Source organism: Larus michahellis, chromosome 5 (genome assembly GCF_964199755.1).
Source record: "Larus michahellis chromosome 5, bLarMic1.1, whole genome shotgun sequence".
Taxonomy (NCBI): domain Eukaryota; kingdom Metazoa; phylum Chordata; class Aves; order Charadriiformes; family Laridae; genus Larus; species Larus michahellis.
In genome coordinates this window covers 48,411,571-48,428,534 of record NC_133900.1, presented here as the reverse complement: position 1 = coordinate 48,428,534, position 16,964 = coordinate 48,411,571, and the positions used below count along the sequence as shown (strand labels likewise).

Sequence of the window (16,964 nt, the reverse complement as noted above, 5' to 3'; positions counted from 1 at the left end):
ACTTTGGGCAGATACAACCAAAGGAACAAGTCTTTCAAGCTAGACACTCCCAGCACCTTGTTTAGGCCAAACCTGATCTGCTGTGTACATGAGTTCATGGCAAGCTTGCAGACCTGGCTACAGCCAACAGCCCCAGGGCTGAGAGGCAGCACGTGCAGGTTAACTTGGATGCGTGCAGAGCTAGAACATGGACCCTGAAATAGATTTCTAAGTCTGCTGAGAGACAATGTTGGCTGCAGGACCATCGCATGATGGTTTTTGTGCTTGTGAACCTGCTGGGCTCAGGACACTGACAGGCATAGGTAGAGCAAGCAGACACTGCTCTTTCTTGAGATGAACATAGGTTCCCACAGGATGCTTCTCCCTGAACAGTAGTCCCGCAGCACTTCTAAAGTACTTCACTATCCCTTTATAATGAAAGGTTAGACTTTGACAGCCCTACAAAGCAACAGCAATACAAACGAAGTGTCTGGAACCCACTCCAGAGGTATCCTGATTAGGATCCTAAGTCCCCTACCAGATCTGGTGCTAATGATGCACACATCAAGAAATATTTTTTCTGTTTTACCAGACTCCTTGCTGCTATTCTGAAAATAATTTCTTGTCCCCCTTCCTCCTCAATATGCTCTCAATCCCCAGAGAACATAGCATTAGCTTGACTTCAAACAGAGCTTGCCCTCCTTCCACCCCAAGCAAACAGTTTCTTCCCAGCAGTTACAATGCACACGGAGAAAGCATCCAGCACTCAACCAGTGTGCTAAGCCAACACCTCATCCCATTTTATTCTTCTCAGTAGAGTGGATACCACTAACTGCAAAACACATCGTGGTGGATGGAGCATTCCTAGTCAAAGCTGGATCTTTGTGGAAAGCAACTACTTGGCAACTTCCCCAGCATCTCCCTTCAGCCAACAGCTCTGTTCCTCTGCTGGTGGTGACCATCCCTGTTGAAATGTCGCAGAGAACTCACATCCATACCCTGCTCTTGCTTGCTCTCAAGCTTAAGCTCCTGTGGAAGGTAGCTTTGCACTAGAATACTTGGTGTGCAAAACGAGGCTTGGGTATGCATCTTGTTTTCTTATGCCAACTCCAAGGTAGATAACCCTCAGCAGAGGTGTAGTGGGGAAGGCTGGGACACTGACTTGAGCAAAGGAGGATTTAACAGCAGGAAGGTGTCTGATAGAGCCCCGAGATTCTCCCTGCCTACACTCTGCATCTTTATTTTATGCAAACTTTCTGGGATTGATACTTGAATATATTAGCCAGCTCCCCAATAAGCTGTATGAAACCGAACGTTTTGATGTCAGGCTGAGGCTCTGTAATCGTGGTTTGCCTTGAAGACTTTTCACAGCTTTTAAGAATCTCTGAAAGTGAAAGTTTGAAAGTGAGAAGGGAGAAAGCAACTCTTAAATCCACCAGGGCCATTGTGGGAGCTATATAAAGCCCAAAACCTGAGGCTCAATATAAACACTGTAATGCTGGCTCTTGTGATCTGGCTACAGCAGACAAGCCATATCCTGTTTTTAAAAGGACCGAGCTGAAGTTACTACAACTCAGATTTTGTTTAAGTATTCTCAACTCCCATAGTATCACCATAATTGCTACTGATGGTGGCTTGCAAAGACAGCAGAAACGGCCTATTAGGCCAGCGCCGAATAATTAGGTTGCAATGAGTTGCTCTGTGTCTACACACGACAATAATCAATCCATTTAATCACCTCATTGCTTAATAAAAATTAAAATCCTCATCTACATACAGCTAGCATCTTCGTTAAAGGAACATTGCAAGATTCTCATGTATACGGTGCTGCACTGCCTATTCACAGGCTTTTGTCAAAATATTCTAATAAGAAAAAAGAGAGTATTACATGTATCAAAGAACACATTCAACGCACACTGTAAACAGGACATCGCGTCACAAAAATTCAAAATCAGGCCAATGCTTTCATAAACATTGGCCAACATACCGTCAGTGAAGTCCAAAGCGTACACTGGAAATCTTCGTGCAATGTCATCAGAAATCCCCTTGCCAACATTGAGAAACTCATGCAACTAAAGAAAGGAAGGAAGTGCTGTGTCAGTTTAAAGGCTCGTGCATTGTTAAAGAGATTAACCTCCTTATTCAATACTGATAGGAGCAAAACTAGTCATTTTGAATAGGGCATTCAAATCAGATTTTGTAATGATAATAAAAATAAACTCTTCGCACTTCAATTTATATCCTCAAAAGCATTGTAAAAGATAAAATCCCCTAGACCACGCTGTCTTCCTCCCTTCCTTCCCTTTTCCTCCTCCCATTCATATCTGTATCCCTGCTTTGCAGGTGAGGGAGCTGATGCACAGCATGACCCACTGAAAACACCTTGGCCAACAGCAGGATTGGACCTTAAGTACCCTGGGCTGAAACATCAGGTCAGAGATGCCTTTGCCACCCCCCTAGCCAACTTCTTTTTCTTTAGATGCCACTATAAAATTTTTCCCCAAATTGACTCAAAGCCTCTGAAAGGGGATCCCCAGTAAATGCTCCCCTTCCTTGGCATTGCCACAGGCAAGGGAGACCTCAAATAGATGTAAGGGAACTAAGACTGTCTACAAGTCAAACTCCACCAAAACAGAACAAGCTTTAGTAACTTCATATAACCAAGCCATAATTTCTGCCCATTAAAAGACAGTAAGATCATTGTTAGGTTTTTGGAACCCTTTCACATGTTGTTCCCTTTTATGTCTGGTTTGGAGGCCTGCAAGGTGCAGTATGATTGTTTACACGATCCGGTGCTCACCACAAGCAATAAGGAGTTTTTCAGAAATTGTGACAGATGCTATTGACTTACAGCCTCCCAGTTCTCACAGCTACATCCTTACATAAAGCACATGGAAAGCGTCAGAGTAGGCAACACTTGCAAATGAGGCACCTGTCAGATTTTTTCCTGTTATGCTCAACTCAGAGTACACATATACTCTGAACATCAAATGCACCTTTATACAGTGATAATTACCCCAGCTGTCTCTAAAAAATTTCATATGTTTGTTGCAGAACTAAACACAGAAGACTTATAACCTCTGCTAGGAAGGAAGCCACAGATCCAAAATTTACACCAACAGATCACCTCAAAACAGCATGGACATCTTCCTTTGGCTGGTTATGTTGAAACTGATAAAAACTACTGCTTTAGAAAGGACTTGACACTACAGTGCTCATTTAACAGACTACACCAACTTTGCCTTTTCTCATGGGACTCACCTGCTTTGCAGTGCCTGGAAGATCAGAGCAATAAGTAAAAGACAACAAGGAAACCTCTCCTTTAGAAGGAATACACTGGGCATGGCAAACACTAGGGTCTGGGGAGCAAAAGATACCTCAGAGGACCGGCTCCTTTATCAGTGACTATTACATATTTCAGCTACTTAATTCTGTTGCATTTTGCCAAAACACCTGTATTACTTTAGGACAGTTTTAACTCTCAATCAGGGTGAAAAAACAGCAGACATTATCATAACATCTGCATTTTAAGCATTCCTGAAAAAGCTATGAGCTTAAACTATATTTGGAAGCGTATTTGGACATCAAAGCCATATGCACTTGAAAAGCAATTTAATTTTTTCCCCCCAGAAAGACATTCCTGAAGGCACAAGTCAGACAGAGAATCACAATAGCTTTAATAACTAATATGTTTACTCGTCTTCCTGCAGTGAGTATGGGGAAAACGATGCTTGGGGTATCTCATCTTCCAGGGAAGAAGCCACATGCTTGCTGCTGGCCCAGGGAGGGAAGAGGCACTCATGCACATTGCCTGTTTGTAGGCAGCAGTGAGTGTGCAGAAGAGAAAAGCACTGCATAACTTCTTGTTCCACAAGGCACTTTGAGGCGAGTTTGAAAGAAGGGGAGGCAGTGGGTTACGCCCAATACCCCCAATTCCTTCATGCATTTATTTCTTGCATGTGTGCTGGTTTAGCCTAGGGTGCGGCATGAGGATGTCAAGCTAAAAAACTCACGAGTGGCTAAGTATGGAGAAAGCTGTTTCTGCTGTATGGCTCACCCTCCTCTTAATTTCCTCTCTGCCTACTAACTTCATACTCAGCTTGGGTTGGGTTACACTAAGAAGAGAAGTGACCAAGTTTACTGACCTCTGGAGTTACTGCCCTTTTTGTTTTTACTTTTATTCCCCAACCTACCCACCACACATCTTCATCGTCTAACTCTACTCCAGACATGTTTCAGTCTGGCTTTTGCCTCCTGCCATCTTTTCTGAGCTTGCATCTCATCTGGTTTCCAAAAATCTTGGAAAGCATAATGCTGACACTTCATTCTTGCCTTTTTCGATTTGCTTCCTCATACACTCTGGTGCTGGGCATTTCTTTGACTGTCATTCGCCGCTTCTTTCTTCTTCAGTGGGTCAAGTTTGGCTGACCCATTGGCTTTCCACTCCTGCTCATGGTGGCACCTCCCTCACAGCACTGTCGTCTTTGATTTAACATCCTTGGTGCTAGGCGGCCTTATTCAGAAAGTCTTTCTTTCCCAAAGTTACATTCCCCACCAAGTTCAAGGCTATTAGCCTTTAGGAACCACAGCTCAGCTACCCCAGCACCAAATCCTCCCTTCAGCCTCCATTCTCCTCCTGTTCTGCAAGTCCTTCCAGTGCTTTGCCTGTATTGCTCCTAATACACCAGGAGGGAAAGAGCATGCAAAAAAAAATCCTAGACAAAGCTCATGAATTTTCTGCTCTCCATTTTACAAATCCCTCCAAGTCTCTTGCCATAAACAACCATTGTTTGGGTTAGAGACTAAACCAGTACTATGAGTTACACAGCCAATTAGAAAATACCTGCTCCAACACCACCAACCCTTTCTCAGTCCTCCATCTAAAATACTGGGAGGGTTGCACAACTATTTTACACAGACCAGAGACACACGCTATCCTTCCTCCTCCTGAGCCAACATAGCCCAGCCCTCTCAGCAAATCCACAGAGGTATCAAACCGACACAAAAATCACAGCCAGAAAGCATCAGAATCGTTAGGGGCTCCTCCATGAACCAAATCACAATTAGATGCCTCAGTAAACAAGAGGATTTCAGGCTGACTTAATTATGACTGAGTATGTAGCCTTGCCTAAATAATCCTCCGAGATGAGCCAAAGCAAACTGACTGTGCTGTAGGCACAGCATGGTATGCAACTGTCATGTTCAGTATTTCAGTAGAGGTAAAAACAAGCACTTGCAAAAATCCCACTCATACACAGAGCATTCGATAGGCCCATTTCTCTCCCATCACAACAGGGCCAAGGGAAGAAAGGAGGCAGATCATTATGTTATGAAGAGACTTTACCCTCCTGGCCCATCTTGAGGGTTCACTTGTAATAATACAGTAGCTCTGGATTAGGGTATTTATTTCACTGGGGGTGATTCACAGGTTGAAATTACACCCCTGGTCTCATATGAATTTGTGTTCCTATTAAATACTTCCTTTCTAGAAGGCCATCGCACAGGGCAGGCAGAAGGGGAGGAGATGCTGCTGAAGATAGTTCCTATGAGAGCTGAGGAATGCAGGTTATGATCTCAAATCAACCTCACTTCTCTAGGCAAATCTTTGCTTGCCAGGAAAAGAAATCTCCATTCCAGTTCTTAAGGTCTATGCTGGCAAGGTGAGGTGAGGGACAGCTTCTTCAAGAGACATGAGAAAGCAGAGTTACTACTACACAGGCTACGTCTCCTGCGAGCTGAAGGATAAGATATTTTAAAAACAACTATTTACCAAATCCAGACCAATAATGGTCAATGCCAAGAGCAAGCACTAAAGAAGCAAGCATCACTGTCTACAGCACTGGCTCAGAGCCATCACAGATCTGCTTGGCCAAGACTGCTTGCCCAGCACGGCAGGTAGGAACACCACTTCTCAGGGCCAATGCCTACAAACTCAGTGTTGCAACCAGCCCTCCTGCTCACCAAACCACAGAGCAGAAAGTCTTCTACAGACATTTAAAAAGGGCTAGTTTTGCACAAGACAGTCAGACACTTCAACTGCTCTACCAAAAAACCCTTTGAATGAAGTGCAAAGGGTTAAACACACTTTACCTAAATTACATTACTGCAAGTACTCCAAATACCACCCTTCTGAATGGCCTAGGTTTGAAGAGGGTTTCAGGGTTTGTTCTGCAAACTTAAGAGCAGGTATAGGGCCTAGCAAAGTTCAAAGGACTACCTATAAGCAAGGTGATTCTGCAGGAAAAACATGAGCTTTGCTCATTTCCAGATGTGCAGATCAAAACCCTTTAAATCTATTCCAGAGAAAAAAAAAGTGGGAAGTTAACCAGCTTTTGCACTGTAGGGAACCCAAAGCGTTAGGGTTATTTCTAATTCAGGGACAGGAGCAGCAAGCTAGAGATGGCATAGTTTGTTTTTCAGGTACGCTGTCTGGTTAAAGAATGAATTTCTGAACGGAAAAGCAAAGTGATGACCACTACACAGGAAATTCCAGAAAAGAAAGCTGAATTACAGCATTTCCCTCGAACTTCAGAGCACAAAGCAAGTAACATTTTACAGAGCTACAGATCAAACAGTGAGAAGTCAGGCCAAGTACTGACAGGCAACTTAAATGAAATTACCATACAGGGATGGCCAAGGAGTCTTTTGGCTGCAGGAAAGACAAGCAGCAACTTCTTCAGAGACTTCTGATTGTAAGGATTAAGTACCTTGGACTGACAACACACAGTGATCCATTAATCCCACCCTTGACTAAGCATCTGGAATCAAACTCCTGTAACCATTTCAACCCCCTACTGCTCTGCATCCCTTCAGCACCTGCCTCTGAAGTAGTTGTTTTGGTTTTTTTTTTAGACTTACAGTAGGAACTGAGGAAGGTGGACATACACACAAGCAGCCATTTGTAGAAACTTCAGTACTGAGAGATTGCTAGGAGAGCCCAACGGATGCAAGCAGCACAAGCACTTCACCTCCTTACCCCAAAATCCTTGCAATTATGCATTTGGACCCAACTGAAGCAGGGACATGGCAGGAGATGTTGGCCAGCCTTACCTTGAGTGGCTTAGGACCGTGTGCCTTGTGTCCATCGCTCATCCCTGAAGGTCTCTGATTCACCACTGTCAACAAGTGGCGTTGGTGGACTAAGGCTTCCTTGAACTCCTCTTCAGTTTTGGTTTCTAGGAGTTTCTGCCGAAAGGTTATATCTGAAAACATAGTGGCAAAGGTCCTGCCCACTTCTGTGGCTGTTTTGGTACTTTTCTGAGCAGAAAAAAAGAGACAGAAAAAACAACCCTTGTAAAATTATCTCCTTTCACTTCCAAAAGTTAAACCCACTGATTTGCCCCATTGGGCATCATCTGAAGAGCACGCTGCCTGGCTTCCAGGACTCCAGAGACCACCAATGGAGACAGGCACACGTGGAAGCTGCTGGAGATGAACACACCAACCACAGCAGGATCCTGTGAAGGCACCAACGGGTCCTGACCAGAAGCACTGATCGGTCTTAATCAACTTCCCAGGACTTGAGCCAAAGCTGAATCATGCTGAGCACTCATTTTATCCACAGTCTCCCTTCGAGGCTGCTAAAACTAAACAAATAAGAGTCTTTGCTATCCTACAGTAACTGAGCAATACTGCTACTGAGGTGGAGAGACACTGTAGTCAAGGTTCCTGCAGGTAGAAGTGTCCTGATGTCTTTTCCGGAAGATTGAAATTATTGTGCACATCTGCTTCATCAGCTTCCTATTTTCTGGGCATTAAAACTCAATTTGGTTGGTCTCTTCGGGGCAATTCTGACAGGACAAGTGGAGATTTAGAGCTCTCGGATAAAGTAACTACTGGCACAAAGGAAAGCATATGAAAGAAGCAGCTGAGCACGCACACAATCAGCACTGTGTATCTTCACCAAATGCCTGGAAGGGACAGGAGACTCAAAACATGTAAAAGAAAAAAGCGCCTATCTGCAGGCTTTAACATTCCTGTGAGCCACAGGCATTATCTCTAAGGGTCCAGCTTCAACAGTATCCAAGCCCACTTTCCTATTGCTCTAAGCAACTTGGATATTAGACACAAAGGGAATAGTAAAGCAGATTGAGCTCCCCATCCCTGCACAAACCCACCAAAACCAAGCTCTGCAAACCCTGACCTGCTCAACTGCTTGTACCACTTTGGTCAGGGCAGATAAGATACGTGCTAAAGCAAAGTTATGCCGAATCATAGCTCATTAAGAGCTCCTTTTGATGCAAAGTTTTAACCACTCAGCCTTAGCTACACTCAGCACTCATCATGCAGCAACTGCTCGAGACACCCAAACAACCACCCTCCTTTGGACAGCTTCCAAGCTGCACACATTACTGAAAAGTAGTAGCAAGTTACATGATTGATCTATATTAGTTTGCATGATTCATAACAAAGCAGATGAACAATTTTTTCATGAACACAACCATATAAATCAGAGCTGCCTGATGAAGAGACAGGGATACATGGGTGGCACTGCACTAGGCCCAAAATCATCGCTAACACTGCACTTGCTCCACCAGTCAACAGTGCCCTGCCTTCGCCTCTCTTCCATCACCCTCTCTCCATCACAGGGAGTGTCCCTTGCTAGGACATGTTGAATTTAAGTTTCTAGGAAAGGATTTGGATTTAAGTGAAGATAATATGCCCTGGGAGCTGCTTTTACAATTTGTAAGCTTGGTCCTTTCAAGACTGAACCAGCCTGGATTTGTCATCATAGGGGAGGCTTCTCCTTTCACCTCTAAGAAGCACTGGTCCGTGGGCTGGACGCTGCAAGGGGTTACTTCAAGCTGCCCAATGCTGCTCCCTTTCTTTGCTTTCCCAGAGAGATACGAAACGCTTTGGAGGAAGAGCACAGACATTTGCAAGAGAACAAGTTTTTTTCCATTCTCCATATTAGAGAAAGCCAAGGAACTGGATTCCTCAGCACAACAGATGCCCATTTTCTGGACTTCCCCCTCCCCAGCAAGGCTCATTTAATCTGTTACTGTCAGCAGGTTAATTACTTTAACTGCTGCACCAGAAATGCGTACTTAGAGCTGGCTAGATAAACTCATTTAAAATAAAAAGCATATTGGCAACTGCAGCTCTGCTTGGCCTCCACTCCCTTTCCTTAATTTGATGCTGTCCATTGGAATTGCAAACTTTCAGGATACAAGCGGATGCAGAGCTGTTCGCTGGGTGCTTTGCACGTAGCTGGCTGGAGATAAGCGAACTGCCGTACAATGAAAGAGATCAATGCAATTGCATGCGGGTTCAGTTGTTTGCCTGCTGCTTTCCATAAGGAACATCAATATGTTTTCAGCCTGTTGGGTTTGAGATCTATGCCAAAAGCATGAACCGCTCAGTTGGGAAAGATCTGCCAGAAATCCTGGGAAATAAGGAAACACCAGTATTTCCATTTAAACAAGGGTGGTGGTGGAGGGGGAGGAGGCAGCAGACAGACCAGACCAGACCAGAGGGTCCCAAGGTCACACAGATAGCATTGAAGAGGAGGAAATTGAATCAGGATATGCCCTGTTTCAGACAAGGTCCCCAACCTCTCCAGCACCTCCCAGAAGCACAGACCTAGTAGCCCCAAGGTGTAAACAGCCAGCTTAAGTGTGAAAAGGTCTTGAGCTTTGAACCGTTCAACCATTAGCTAGAACACCACACCATCTTGATCAAGCCAGAGCTTTCTAGGAAGACAGGATGGTGATCCCCAATTGACCTTGATGTCCCCCTGTGATATTGCAGTAAATGTGTACTACTATGTCATTTGTTGGCCTCGCCTACACCAAAGAACCAGTAAATACACTTGAGCAAGCTTTACCCTTGCTGCTTTCAGTGCCAAAAGCTATGAAAACACATCCCAAAGGACCTCAGCACGTCTGACCTTACAAGCACCCCAGGTCCCAAATAGTCTCACCCACACTTCAATAGAGCTCAAGTAAACCCACATTTTACTCTTGGATACATTAGTCCATCTACAACTGCTGCAATCACATCTGCAGTGGAACCGTCAGTCCCATCAAGAGAGCTGGCTGGGAAGCAACCTAGACCTCTGCAGTGGGGCATCAGCTGCAGACTCGCAAGAGCCCTTCACAAGCATGGCTTTTAACCAGGAACAGCATTCCTTACCCTCTAAAAATAGTGGCTAAACTCCTAAAGCTGGAGGGAGGAGAAGTCTATGGAGTATTACACGCATTATGGCTGTAGCTCTAGCAAAAAGCATATGGGGACAACAGACACACTTGATCTGCGCTCTTCTCCTCCCAGTCACGCTAGAGGCCATTCTCCAGTATGAGATGAGGATGTAACTGACTAATCTACCCTTCACGGACACTGTTAGAATAAGCCATCTTGACAACTGCTGGGAAGATCTTGGGTCTTTTTACATCCCCTTATGTTTTAAAAATAAAATGTTGTCATTAACCCTCAAAGAAGGCCAAGGAAAAGCAATCTTGGGAAAAACCTCTGAAGCACCACAGCAAACAAGAGTGCAATACTCACCATTTTAGGAGGAGCCAGAACTAATATCACAAATCTCACTTCACAGGAGTTTTCACCCCAATTCTGAGGCCTCTCCAGGCGGCTGATGCAAACATGACGTCGCTGAAGGGACTTTATAGTGCAACTGTTAAGGAAGATACCATTGTTATACATGGCACTATGACACATGGCATGCTGTCTCCTGGTGTGCAAGGTTTATAAACAAACATTACAACTCTGAGAAACACAAAACTTTGTTGGTTGTGAAAGGGTCAATTTTGAAGCCTTAAACAGTGACTAAGTTGCTGTTAGCCCAATTCTAACTCTCTTGTAGAATTTGACATCCATGGTTTTATGAGAAGTAACTTTCAAGGTTTCAAGGTATATTCTCCCTCTTCCCCCATCTGCTTTTTAATAGCCCAGAAACTAAAAGACAGAGTGCAACATATGTAGTACTTGCAGTGCTAGAGAAGCTTCTACAAAAAAGCCCTCAGAAAAAACCCTAACACCTACGTTATTGGAAAGCAGTTTGCACTTTATTTCATTTCACCTGATCTCCCAAAGCGCTTTTAGAAACATTAAGGCAAGGTGCCAGACCAACGTATTTCCACTTCTTTTGCCCTGGGCAGATCTCTCTCTCTGAATGGCCTTCCCTGTTTGCTCTCAGCTGTTATTTTTCCCCTTTCTGGTTCAGGTGTGTTACAGAAATCAAGCTGACCTCCTTGCTCAAGATCTACAGAGGCTGTAGCAGGCAGGATTACTGGTCTGAGGGAAATCTTTGGCTGCAATCCAGCCAGCACTGCTGAGCGTATGGTGGCTGTTTGACTCCTGTAACAATGACTAGCCACAAGTTGTTTGAAAGAAACACAGAGATCATCTTCGGAGGCCATGAAAGACCAGGTCTGCTGCTGCCCTGGGATATTTAAACAGAGCTCTGATATGGGTAGCCATCATTTTTCCTGCTGTGAAACTCTGAAAAAGCAGCAAAGTGGCTTGGTGCAGTTGCAGAAGATAGCTAACACCAGCCTGGGCTGCAGCTCTCCTGTTCCCATTAAAGCCATCTACTACTACTCAACTCTTGTGAAAAGCACAGGTGAGATATGTACACAGGTTTTTGCCTATTGACACTGAAAGAAGTCTAGAAGTGCGTTTTCCTACCTCAGAGATTTTTTTTCTTTTTTTTTTTCCCCCCTCTTTCTGGTTCAAAGTCACTTAGAATGCTTGCTCCCCCTTTTATTCATCTAGCAAGGCCCTATCACAGTCCTTCGTGACAGTAGAATTCATCTCTCCTTTAACTTCTCTTACATAATCGTAGACCATATCTTTCCTTTTAACATTATTCCCATGACCATGCACCCCTCAGTAATGGCTCCTGAAGATCTTTGGCTGGAGATGTACTAGTCGGAAGCACATTACATTTTCTATGAAGTTCTTAACTTGCATTCAATAATCACACCACCAAGTATTTTGTTATTGAGTTTGACTCCCTGATCACAGATTGGAAGCAGTCTACTTACGCAAATTAATCTGACAAAGGCACTTATCTGAGCACAACCCAACAGCTTAATTAGAACAATATAGGTCATGAGCAAGATGACAGTATTCCATTTATTTCCTAACTCCCTTCCACCACAGCCCCTTGTCTTTTGTCTACTTGAATCAGCTTTAGAAGGGAGAAAGATCAAGGCAGGTCCTAAGGTTAGGAATAAAATACCTTCTAAAGTAATTGAAAATAGAGCACAAGCTATCTTCTCAACTAAACCCATAGTCTGAATCTGCAACAATCCTTGTTCTTCCCTCCCAAGGGATCAAATGAGTACAGACAACACTGGTTTTCACAAGCAAATCAAAACCCTCGGTAGCAATCTTGCTGTGGCTAGTCAGCATACAAGCCTCCTGGTGTTACAGTTCAACAAGCCACTGGGGAAGATACATGAACTCCAGGCATTATACTAAATGGAGAACCTTCAAGTGGTCCAACACCTTCAGTTCTCTCAACTTCATCCACCTGAACTAGTCAATAACAGTGAACAGTTTATACACTATTAGCAAAAGTGACCCTTTGTGCTTACCATTTTCATACCTCAGCTGTTGAGCTCACCAACTGATTAAAAGGAAGGCTTTCTGGGCATTTTGAACATCATTTCTGTTCCAGAGATGGCCAGAAGCAGGTATTGGATACCTATTGCTCACAGAGCTGTGTTAACACTTATCAAACATCATCCCTTTCCTACCATGGCAGTACCTGACCTAGTAAGAAACTATGGAAGTGCAAAACATGGACAGAGAAAACTTATTGCAGGGCAAGGGCTGATCACACCAGCACATGCCTCAAAGCCTGAAGTGGGGCAGGATAGCAAGGCATGAACATAAATTTCCACATTGTGGAGGTACAAGTTACCAGTTATCTCTCAGCACTGCTGCATAGCAGTACCCACTTGCCTGCTTTCACCCCCTTTGAGTAAATCCAAGAACCAAAACCTCACAAAACCCCCAGAATTTCAGCTTGCTCTTACCCAAGGCAGGAAGGCCAACATGCTCCCCTGGCTACAATGTAAGTCATGTTGTAATATACAAGTTATTTAGAAAAATATCTGTTATATAGTGCAATAATTGAGCAAGCCACATGGATTCTTCTGCAGCTAGCTTTCTTCCTGAAGTAACAAGCTTATGTTTCAGCTCCAGTAATTTGTCTCCAAGGCTGTGCTTTCCAGAGATGACAGTCCTGCCAACAGTGCCAGTCCACAGGGCTACAACATCACTTCAGCTCAACAGCTCCTTGGGTATGGACGGGAAAACTTGACTGTTCAGGAGGCTGCTCTTTGTCACTGAATCACTTTCACGTACAAGCTGGTTTTCCTAGCAGTGACACCAAAGCCTTGTGTTTCTCTAAATCAGGAATTCACTGTTTCCTTACATTGAGGGACTGGAAAAGTGTGCAACAAGAGGACCTTGCAGTGCTTAGGCAGTACTGGAAGACTTAGCAACACTGAGCACATTCACAAGACACCAGGAAACCCACTGTCATCATTACCCATCTTTATCTGAAAATAGTTTTATCCCCAGTGCTGGAGTTTGAGACTTCTCACACCTATTATACAGTTTCTCCCAACTCTTCTGTAAAGAGCTCTATTGATACGGTCACATGCATCTGAATTCCAGCATCACACCATTAAAACTGAGTATGGACCACTGAAGAATTTCCAGCCTTAGTTTAAGACAATGTATGGACACAATTTAAGTCTGTAATATCTTTACAAATCAGGCCGAGTTGGTTCAGTGAGGGTAAGCCAGATTTAAACAGGTGCCACAGAGGAGGTCTGATGCACCTAAACATTGCTGCATGGAGGTGCCTTTGTGCAGAATGAAGCTTCTTCTACCCCAAACCTGGTCTTACTGTATTATAGCTGTTTGTTTGGGGACAAAAACCAGCTGTCTCTGTAGTTATAGTGCAGGGCCAAGTCACTTCTGCCCATGCATCATTCAGCACCTCAAACTTTTCTTCAAATTTAAACCATTATTTAACTGATTCAAAACCTATTGCCACCAATGCCTAATTGCCATTATTTAACTATTCAAAACCTGTAGCACTTACAGCTCCTACTTTTGCTTTAATTCCAGAATACAGATACAAATATAAAACAAACTAAAACTTTAGTCCCTACTAGACTCATGCAAATATTTGTAAAGGACAAAAAAGTTTTGGTTCACATGAAGAAATCCCAAGTTATGCAAGACAGCAGGTAAAACTCAGCATAGTTCAGGCCAAGAGGAGAACCACTTTTAAAGTGAAGAGACTTTTTTTCAAGAAACACTTAAGTAAACTCCCACTAAGAAAAAAATTCTGAAGGGTAAATAGCCAAAGCCCCAAAAAACCTGAGAACTAACAAGACATTTTCAGCTGACTCTAAATCAAGTCTGGTTTGGCCAAAGCCTCCAAGTTCCTTTTTGGTTAGGGTTGAGCTAAATTTCATTCTCCTTTGGTTTGGCCAACAAGCTGAAAAATCTATTTTCACCCAGTATTAGTCACACAAGGAAATGCTGGGCTATGATTTAATGAGATGCCAGGTTGTGTTCTCAGCAATTTTATCTCAATCCTCCAATAATTGAGCTCATAAAAAGGGCATTTAAATTACAGCATGTATTGCTGTTTCGCTGTCCTCCCCTTTTCTTTCCAGGCTGCGTATCTAGTGGCATTGAGCATGGCACTCAGATGGTGAGAACTGGCAATGCTCCACCAAAATCACTGATACACCAAGTCACACACGCCGCAGGTCTGCCCCACACCCAAGATGTTATCAGAGTAATAACACATTTCTCAAACAAATCATAAAAAGGGTCAAACTATGGAGACCCAAGAGAAACAGAAACCCTCTTTAAATAGGGCAAGAAAGGAAGTTAATTCAGAAACAAATTATCCCCTGCAGTAAGAAAAAGTGCCCGGCAGAGGTAATCATCTAGCCAGCCTTTTCCTGTCCCAATGCAAAATAACAATGACACTTCTTGTTCTCGTCCACTGCAAATAAATCTTCCTCCACTGAGCAGCTCCAGGCACGAGCTTTCAGAAACCAGAATTTGCAAGCAAGGAATGAAGCTGTGACCAGCAAGCCAGCTCACCCGCAGCTTGGCACAGGGCTGTTTCAGCAACAAAGTCGCTCCAAGCTGAATATCGTTTTGGACTGGTAAATGCACTTTGTTCAGCTCCAGAAAGACCCATCCTCTCTAGCAGTCAATCTCTCTAGTGAAAAGTATTTCCTACAGGTCAATGTCTAAGGATACACCTCCTCCCTCCTGTACACACGCTGCAGGCACTGAAACGAGTCATCCTTCTCTCCAACCAGATATCCTTCAGGACCCAAATTCCTAATGAAGTGTTTGAATTTGAGAACTCCCTTTTCATAACACAGCAACTGCAAGATCTTCAGCTCTCCAGCATAACCTGGGACAACCCAACAAGGGTTGCTACAGGCACTTAAAAGAAAATTAATCAGTTCTTTGAATGCAAAGAACACTTGAGATGATGGTTGTAAGTTTTCAAGAAGAGGCTCTTATTTACAAGATTCCAAATCTTGTAATAATTCCCCTAAAGGTTAATGTTTGTTTTAAACAGTTGAACTGTTTATTTTCCCCATAGTATCCCATTTTGCTCTTTGAAGAGGCACTATTCTGAGGAACACACAGTAACTGAAGCATCTCTACTTGAAGCCTATTCCACAGCCAAATCAGAAGTAACGTGGCTTTTTTTACAGACCCACAAAAGCCTTTAGGTCTTGAAAAATCCTTAAACACATGAAGTAGGTTTTGCATTACTTTTGTTGAGAGATCCATAAGTAACATATTTCACACAACCATCGGTTATACATTAAATCTGAGAAGCTGCTGCTCTTAAACTTTACTGTATTTGAACAGCAGTCTTGCTTGATATCCAAAATAACCTCACAATACCTCTTTTTGAATGGCTACCTGGGTTTTTCCTGACTTAAACTCCTCCACGGTAATCATTGTAATTACACACTATATCGGAATAAGCAACTTTATAGAAATATGGGGCAGACAAACCACTAAACCACCCTTTGCTTACAGACAGGCTTCTTCCCTCTGTTTTGCCTGTTAAAACAGCTTTAGCCAATCAGTTGAATGCACTGAAAACAAATCCTTCACCAACCCATATGCCTTATCAATGCAGACAAAGGAAATGGCTCTTCAACTCCTCAATTCCAACTATGAAGCAGCTTGCTTTCATGTTTTTCTAAGGATTCAGCTTTGGAAGAAAGCAATTGGATATCTATCTCCTGGCAAGAAGAACACAGCCTGGAAGTTGAGATGCCTGGGGACTTCTACTCAGCTCAAGCAGCATTTGTTCAATAACCCATATAGCTGGTGTTTCTCCTAGGAGGACATCAAGGAGACAGATAAGCGGTCAAAGACAGCAATCAGTTAACAGTTACTTTAACATCCTTAGCATTAGGTATCCTTCACTATAAGGGAAAAAATAAAAATAAAAAACACAGGCATTTGCATCTCCATTTGTCAGATAGTAAAAGAAAGAATTGGGTGTGATAGGTCTTGGCTTCTGATGACAGCCACTTCTCCTTATACTCTCCATTGGATAAGAGAGGGACCTGCCTTGGGCTTTTTGAGCCAGAGCTGTGCAACACCAAAACCAATGGCTCTCACAGGGGCTTCTTCCCCACCTTTCCTGATCCAGACATGCAAAACATCCAGTTTACCCCCTCCAGGCTCTGGGTAGTTCACGAGGAACTGCGAGCACCCTCCTGGCAGAGTGCATCTACCTGCTGTAGTCATTGCATGCTGGAGGGGTACCAAAGTACCTCCCCTAAGATCCTACTAACAGCAGAGCTTCCTCATGCTAAATAGCCGAATAAGTCTGAGGATAACAGTTCAGCACTCCCTTTTCCAGGACAGGTCTGGCTATCCCTCATCCCAAGTTCTCTAATGAAACAGTCAACCAGCAGCTTCACAGTGAAGTGGCAAGAGAT

General features: G+C 43.6%; 1 protein-coding gene across 5 annotated transcripts in view; it reads right to left on the bottom strand.

The window, feature by feature from the left end:
• The window catches only part of SLC4A11 (solute carrier family 4 member 11), a 141,330-nt gene that overhangs the window by 30,015 nt on the left and 94,351 nt on the right, over positions 1–16,964 (bottom strand). For all 5 annotated transcript variants that reach the window (XM_074587202.1, XM_074587203.1, XM_074587205.1 and 2 more), the window contains 3 exons: positions 10,486–10,609; positions 7,030–7,236; positions 1,967–2,051 (listed from right to left, as the gene is read on the bottom strand). In XM_074587202.1, coding sequence (XP_074443303.1) covers positions 1,967–2,051; positions 7,030–7,236; positions 10,486–10,609 — 416 coding nt within the window. The remainder of the gene's footprint in view (positions 1–1,966; positions 2,052–7,029; positions 7,237–10,485; positions 10,610–16,964) is intronic.